Source organism: Daucus carota, chromosome 8, assembly GCF_001625215.2.
Source record: "Daucus carota subsp. sativus chromosome 8, DH1 v3.0, whole genome shotgun sequence".
Lineage (NCBI taxonomy): Eukaryota > Viridiplantae > Streptophyta > Magnoliopsida > Apiales > Apiaceae > Daucus > Daucus carota.
In genome coordinates, this window is record NC_030388.2 from 22,884,965 (window position 1) to 22,893,377 (window position 8,413).

Genomic DNA, 8,413 nt, shown 5'->3' on the forward strand with positions numbered 1-8,413 from the left:
TACAAAAAGTATTGCAGATGGCCTTACAATTTTTTTAAATTTCTTCGCAAGGTCCTTATCAATCACAGCCGCAGGGTCCTTTGGCGTACGAGCTTTTTTCCAGAATATTGCCCGATTAGGTTTTTTGCCCGGCTTCAATAGCCCTGCGTTAACCTGATTAAAATGCTTTAACTATGTCAAGTATAGAAACTAATTGACTAATTGTGAGTAGAAAATGAAGATGATGCAGTGCCGAAATCACATAATGCTAATAAAATCTTACTTCTTCTTCTTCTAGACCAATATATCCTTTTCTTGACAGTCTATGGGGATACTTTCGCTTACGAACTATTTCACTCTGCTTTTTATTAATTTTCTGCATCCAAATAAATCGTAGAAATGCATTAGATTTTTTAAAATTAGGTCAAGACTAAAGATCTGCAAAATGAAAAAAAACTAGCACATGCCTTCCATTTTTTTTGTTGTCCTTTCTGCAACAAACCGTCTCTAGGCCTCCTTACCGACGAATGCATACTTCTTAGGAGGCTTATACAGCTTCTTCCTTTTTCCAATATATGGCATCACATACTCGGTGGTTAATTTTGTCTTGAATTGCCTCCATTTCACACCGGCCGACTGTAGACATGTCTTCTCAAGTTCTGGAGGCACCTTGAAGGTATCCTATATAATTAAATGGCAAACAAACAAGTTACAATAATTATTCAACCATCTGATTGTGTGTTTATATACATTTACAATAAAATGGAATGCAATTTCAAAACTATAAAGATAATCATACCTCAATATCATTCCAAATCTTTTGTTTCAATTCTGTGGCTACTTTGGGCCAACTAGGAATATCAATTGGAACCATTGTCCTCGCTAGCATGCCAATGTAGGACTGTAATGTGTGTCTGGTATCTCCAACTGGAATTCCAATGCCATTGCATCGCACTTTGAATTTCTTTCCTTGAGCTTTTTTCAAGATTACTTTCTGCATAGCACAAACACTTCTTTTTGATCCACAAGATGAATTCTTTTTGGACTGTGTACTAGTTATTGTCAGTGATGGTTCTTCAGCTTTAGAAGTTTCCTCCAGCCGGGGGGGGGGGGGGGGTTCTGTTTTTTGTGCTTCTTGCGATGCTTCAAGTTGTGGAGCATTAGATTCATGTTCTTTTACCTCTTCCTGTTTATCCCGATCTTGCACAGTTTTGTCCTTATGTGCAATGCCCTTCTTTGCCATTTTTCAATATATCTGTAAAATGAAATTAGCTTATCATAAGGCAATATTTTATGCATATATTAAATCAGCAGGGCAATATTAAATCACAGGGCAGTATTAAATCAGCAGGGCAATATTTTATGCATATATTAAATCAGCAGGGCAATATTAAATCAGAAGGCAATATTTTATGCATATATTAATACAAGGCAATATTAAATCAGAAGGCAATATTAAATCACAAGAGCAATTTAAATCAGCAGAGCAATATTAAATCAGAAGGCAATATTTTATGCATATATTAATACAAGGCAATATTAAATCAGCAGAGCAATATTAAATCAGAAGGCAATATGAAATTAAATCTCCTTACTACAATTAGCAGTTAATATTACATATTAGCAACATCACATATTAAGTTGCTTTTGATGTTCAAATCAAAATGATATACTAATCTGGATCACTTCTTGATCCAAATTCCCTCTCCATTCTCTCTTAGATTTCCAGAATCAGCCTCTGGATCAATTGCAGGGATTTTAGAGCAAAAAGGTGGATTTTCCAGTATCGTGTCTCCTAATTCATCATCATCATACACTTCATGATAGTCGCGACTCGTTGAGGTTAATACAACTGACCATGTAGAATCAACTGGATCTTCAACGTAGAAAATTTGCTTCACTTGGTCAACGGACACATATTTATCATTTTTGTGTCCTTGTCGACTAAGGTCCACGAGTGTGAAGCCAAGATCATCTATCTTCACTCCCTTGTCGCTGTCTGCCCATCTACACAGAAATAATGGGGCTTTAAATGCATGATAATCTAACTCCCATATTTCTTCAATCCTTCCATAAAAGGTCATGTCGCTCTCCACGAGATTTAAATCTTTAGCACTGGAAACCTGGACCGTCTTAGCTACTAAGGAGACACCACTATTTTGTACAACCCTCGCATTATCTCTGTCTTTTGTGAAGTAGCGCACCCCATCTACCAGATAGCCTTCAAAAGATAAAACAGTAAATGACGGTTTGCATGCAAGCCATCTTATCGCTTGTGAAACAATTTCACCATTCTCTATTTCATCGTTAACCTTTTGTTAAAACCAGTCCGCAAAAAGCCGATTGTGCTCACCAATCAGCCACTGAATGCTTTTGTTTCTCCCTCCATAAATATGTTCAATATATTCCTTGTGCATCCTTGCAAAAAGCACAAGCTAAATTAAAAACAGGAAAAATGTTATGTAAACAATTTACTAAAAAAAACAGACTTACATAATATATGGATGAACTTCATGATTGTTTAGAAGCACACTTAAATGTGCCTCGTCCCGTTCTCTTTCTTCAACCGACTTTATTACTGCAGCGGATAATGGACCAGAAAGCTTGTTGTCATGGTCCTTAGCAAGACCAGCAGTTGTGCAACTCTGCTTAGCAAACTCCGCACAAAATTCAACGGATTCTTCTCCAAGATATCTTTCTGCTATACAACCTTCCGGATAAAAACGGTTTTCACGTAGCTTTTGAGCACTTTATTAAACCGTTCGAAAGGAAACATCCATCGATAGAAAACAGGTCCACAGAGTCGCAATTCTCGGACCAAATGAACGGTGAGATGTATCATTACATCAAAAAATGACGGAGGAAAAATCTTTTCTAGCTCGCACAATGTCAGTACCACATCAGCTTGCAATTTTTCTAGTTTTGATACATCTACAACCTTGTTACACAAAGAGTTAAAAAAGAAACACAGCCTGATAATGCTAACCCTTACATTTTTGGGGAGTACAGACCGGATTGCGACCGGAAGCAGCTGCTGAAGTAGTATGTGGCAGTCATGGGACTTGAGTCCAAACAACTTCGCATCAGCCATTGATACACAGTTTTTAATATTCGATACGTGTCCATATGGCAGTTTCATTGATAATAGTGATCCCAACACTTTTCGTTTTTCGGCCTTTGTAAGAGTAAAAACAGAAGGAGGTAGGTAAGTTCTCTTTACACCTACTTGCGGAGCTAAATCAAGTCTAATCCCCATTTCCATCATGTCATTACGAGATGCTTCACTGTCTTTAGACTTGTGCTTTATATTAAGTAGTGTCCCAATCAAATTGTCGCACACATTTTTCTCAATGTGCATAACATCGAGACAGTGACGTACATGATGAAATCTCCAGTATTCTAAGTCAAAAAAAATTGACTTTTTCTTCCATGGACAGTCTACCTTCTTTGCCTTCTTTACTTCTTTTCCAAAAGTAAATTTAATTTGCTCTTGTTGCTCTAGAACCTGTTCTCCAGAAAGGGGTTGACGTGGTTGTCCAAATTCTTGTTCGCCATTAAAAGCTGCTTTCTTCCTTCTATAAGGATGATGCCTAGGCAAATAGCGACGGTGACCTTGATAACACATCTTCCTGCTATGGGATAAATATTTCGCAACAGTGTCGTCACCACATACAGGACATGACATATACCCCTGATTCACGCAACCTGATAAATTTCCGTATGCCGGGAAGTCACTTATCGTCCATAACAACATTGCTCTTAAAGTGAAAAAAGAATTGGTACTAGCATCGTATACATTTGGCTCGCCTTCTTCCCATAGCTTCAGCAAATCATCAATCAGTGGTTGTAGAAAGACATCAATGTTATTACCAGGCTCATGTGGACCAGAGACTAGTACGGTTAACATCATAAACTTCCTCTTCATGCATAACCATGGAGGAAGATTATAAGTTATCAAAACTACTGGCCAACAACTATATCTATTAGTTAGACCGTTATTATGTGGGTTGATACCATCTGCTGCTAAAGCTAAGCGGAGGTTCCTTGGCTCATTACCGAAGGTTGGCCACCTATAATCAACATTCCGCCAAGAAGGTGAATCTGCTGGATGACGCATTTGGCCATCCTGAATTCTTTTGTCGGAATGCCAAGTTAAAAGTTTAGCGGTTGAAGCAGATTTAAACATCTGTTTAAATCTGGGAATAACTGGAAAGTACCACATTACTTTCGCTGGAATATTAACCCTAGCTTTCCCATCCTTCCCCAGCTTCCATCGAGATAAACTACACTTGGGACACTCAGAAGCACTCTCGTTTACACCCCTGTACAGAACACACTCATTCGGACATGCGTGGAATTTGATATATTCAAGGCCTAAATTAGATAAGGTTTTCTTTGCTTCGTACGCATTAACAGGCAAGACATGATCCTCAGGAAGTAAGGAACCCACAGAAGATAATAGGTCAGTAAATGCATTATCGCTAATACCAAATCGCGCCCTCCAGTTGTGCAATTTTAACATTGAATCTAGTTTACTGCATTCACTACCCTCATATAAAGGTTGTTGAGCATCAGCTACAAACCGCTTGAATTCATACGAATTTTTATCGTAATTATCAGCCCCCGAATTATTATATGCTGCTTTGCAAACACCAAAGGCTTCTGTCAGATCAGGATTAGGATCAGGAGCCTGTTTGGTGTGAGAAGCATCAGTTGATCTAGAAGTAGTCTTAGATTCCCCATGCCAAATCCATTTAATGTAACCCAAGCTAAACCCATTCTCATACAGATGACCCCTAATAACTTTTACCGATAACTTCTTGAAATTACCGCAGCGTGAACATGGACAAGGTATGCTCTTAGGATCTTCACTATTATCTTCGGCATAAATCAAAAAATTTTCAACCCCGATTTCATAGTCTAATGTGTCCCTGTCTTTTCCGATCCATGTTTTATCCATATGTTGTTCCATCTATACAGGACCTACCTAATTGTCATTACGAAAATATAATTAAATACGAGTTTCACACACACACACACACACACATATATATATAAGCTCATGTGATAATAACATACGTTAATTTAACTGCCTAAAAGAGTGAAAATATGCTACCATAGAGGTTAATTACACTACAATCAGGTAAGAATACACTGTAATGAATCATTCAAAACATTCAAGGATAACAAATTGCAAGCATTATACAAAATCCAAACAGTGTGCATTCTTAATCGAAACTTTCAGTGAGTAAGCAAATTGCAAGCATTTAAAACATTTAAAATAACAGTTGTGCATAATAAATCCAAACTCCAACAAAAAACAACATCTAAATATAAAAACAAAGAACAAAATTTTGAAAGCAACATATATAAGTATAAAAACAAAGAACAACAAAAAATCACAATCGAACAAAAAATCGAAAGCAAAATCAAAATTTGAGAATAGGTATAAAAATAAAGTACCACTCGAACAAATCCAAAGCCAGACTCGAACCACTCGAACCCAGACTCGAACCCAAATGAACTCTGAGTTCTAAATCGAACCGTTAAGCCCTAAAATTGAAAGCTCCAACCTTTAATCCCTGAAATCCAAGCTTAATCGAACAAAACACAAGGAGAAAAAAGGGAAATAAGTTAGAACCAATCCAAACCAAAACTCGAACCAATTCAAACCAGACTGGAACCCAAATGAACTCCGAGTTGTCAAATCGAACCTTTAACCCCTAAAACTGAAAGCTCCAACCTTTAATCCATGAAATCCAAGCTTAATCGAACAAAACAAAAGGAGAAAAAAAGGAAATAAGTTAGGTTAAATCGAAAAAACGAGAGAAACAAAGGTGAAGAAGAAATTTGATTGAAAGAAAACGAAAGTTTGAAAAGGGGAGAAGCTGTCGGGGGGAGAGAGTTTACCTGTGTGTTTGTGTCTGAAAAGGGGGAGAATGAGTGTTTTTATTTGTTTTTTATATTTATGTTATTGTTTTTGTTTTTAGTTTAGGATTGACGAAAAAGGGGGGGGGGGGCAGATGGAGGGTTTAAGAAAAGCGGGAGTTATTTCACAAAAAATTGGCTAAGGCGGGGAACAATGGGAGGACCGCGCGCTTAAAAATTTTAAACACGTGTTAGACATCGGTTAAAGGAATAACCGATGCATAGATTAATAAAAGACATCAGTTTGTGTGCAACCGATGTAAAAGATATAGTTTAACATCGAGGTGATTTACAACCGATGTCTAAACAGCGATGTCTAATCCACTTTTTCTAGTAGTGACCCACCATTATCTCATGAATCAATGCGAGTCTTATAAATCTCGAAAATATCATGTAAATCATTTTTAGGAAAATTGTCGAAACACGTACATGACACACAAAAATATCAAAATATACCACACTAACATTCAATAATGGATTGGCACAACTAAAACCTTGATAACAAAATAAAGTACTCCACAAGATCTTACCAAAAAACCTGGATCTAACTTTTATTGAAGAACTCGGAAATAGAAAAAAATTTAAAAATACATGACACATAAAAATATCAAAATATACCAAACTAATATTGTAAAAGATTGACGACTAACAATCTTGATAACAGAATAAAATATTTCACTAAGATCTGACCCAAGAAAATTGGATCTAAACTTTTATTGAACAATTGGGAAATCGGAAAAAAAAAAAACGGGAGAGCGAAGATGTCAACATATACTGCAAATACGCAACAAGATATAGCACAATACTTGCTAAAAAAAAATTTAGCACAACACTGTATTTATTGTCCTTTGTCTTAGAATAAAAGATACTCCTTCCGTTTCAAATTATATGTCCACTTTAAAAAAATCACACAATTTAAGAAAAGTAGTTGTTCACAAATTAATTGCATTAAATGATCAAAATATGTGGAGTGAGATTAATCTAGGAATTATAAATAAGAGGACATGTAAATTGAAACGGAGGGGATAAAGGATTTGGTATAACATTTATGAGATCGACGAGGTTGATCTTCTAATATTTCTTCACAAGATATATTGATTTCATAAATAAGCAAATTCATCACGCAATAGCATAGCAGGTTGTCCAATTCCGTACCTTTTCTAGAAAATCTTCTAAAATAAAAGTGTTTAATTATATGCTAAAATGATAGAATTTGGTTAATTTGTGCTGCATTTAAAATTAAAAAGAAACGAAGTTAAGATTGTCAAAACATCAAAAGCTCTAAAAATAAAATCGCTTCATACCTTAGAAATGTGATATATTTAAAATTTGATTAATATATAACCAAATTTTAATATCAAAAATCACTTTTAATATTAAACTATGACCCAACAATCTCTGAACACAGTTTTAACATAGAGCGAGGAAAACGTGGGGTGTTTGGCCGAGATTTAAAAGCCCGGCTTTTATATTTACAAGTTAGAAACATTTTTTCGTATTTTTTGTATAAAAAATCAAAAAGTACCTAAAATAAGTTGAGAATGGTAACTTTTGTTTAACGACTTTTACCTGTTTCCCAAACACTTTAATCATTTATAAGTCTTAACATTCTTCCAACTTCGACTAAACTTCTTTATTTGAAACAATAAGCACTTATTTTAATCTCAACCAAACAGTCCCACAAACTTGTGTTTCGGTGGGCCAACGACTGATATTTACTGTACCATGGAGATATTAAATAGAAAGTGGGTGCGCATTGTATATACGCAGAGATGTCGAAGAATCGGCATACGGCAAATTATATGAACTTGATATACAATGCGAGCAGTGCTTAATATCCAACCAACCAGCTAAATACGTACAGTACACTTTAGAAGAGTTATCGCTTATTCGCTTGACCTAAACAACAATCGGGGAGTAAAATGAAAATTTGGGGAAGTGCGTATGAATAGTCATATCTTTCCGTAATCGACGCGTGGTGGTATCATTACCTTCGGTACTACGTTGTACACAAAAGTGACATAAAGGGAGATGGTATAATCGGAGAGGAATATACGTATGTATGTGCGCAAACTGCAGCTATACTATAATTGTGTTCCAGTGTGCTCATACTACAAACACATTTTAATATACGCAGGCCGTACAAGGTGAGTTAAGATTGACTGCCAGATTTAATGCTATTCATGGAATTACTGTGCCGCTCCTCAGCCCCTCACTGTTCTTGCGTTGTGTTTTCCGTGGAGAAATGAATATCCTAAAATAATAATCCCTCCGTCCCAACAGAATTTATTGGACGGTAGAGTCGCGGAAACGCTTGTTTCTTTTATACTCCCTCCGTCCCTTTTTATCTGTCCATTTTGGAAAAAAAACACATACCAAGGAATAATTGATTGTATAAACTTTTTCATTAAATACCTCTAATTAATATTTTGAAAATGATGGAATACCCCTACTTTATGTCTTGAAAACATGAATTCAACCAAGTTTTAAATAAGTCAAGCCTTGA

At 36.0% G+C, this 8,413-nt stretch overlaps 1 protein-coding gene across 1 annotated transcript; it reads right to left on the minus strand.

Annotated features, from left to right (window-relative positions):
- Positions 1-1,661: 1,661 nt before the first annotated feature.
- Positions 1,662-4,951, minus strand: LOC108212156 (uncharacterized). Its single transcript, XM_064083789.1, has 3 exons — positions 2,690-4,951; positions 2,333-2,414; positions 1,662-2,200 (listed from the first exon to the last, which is right to left on the minus strand). Exons 1-3 carry the CDS (start codon positions 4,949-4,951, stop codon positions 1,662-1,664), a joined length of 2,883 nt encoding a protein of 960 aa, XP_063939859.1.
- Between the last annotated feature and the right edge of the window lie 3,462 nt (positions 4,952-8,413).

Excerpts from the sequence above, each read along its gene's own strand:
- LOC108212156 (XM_064083789.1), bottom strand. The coding sequence starts at position 4,951 with ATGGAACAACATATGGATAAAACATGGATCGGAAAAGACAGGGACACA. Across the intron at positions 2,415-2,689 it reads AAACCGTTTTTATCCGGAAG|CTTGTGCTTTTTGCAAGGAT; the intron begins GTTGTATAGCAG and ends TTTTTAATTTAG. Across the intron at positions 2,201-2,332 it reads AAGCATTCAGTGGCTGATTG|GCTATCTGGTAGATGGGGTG; the intron begins GTGAGCACAATC and ends TATCTTTTGAAG.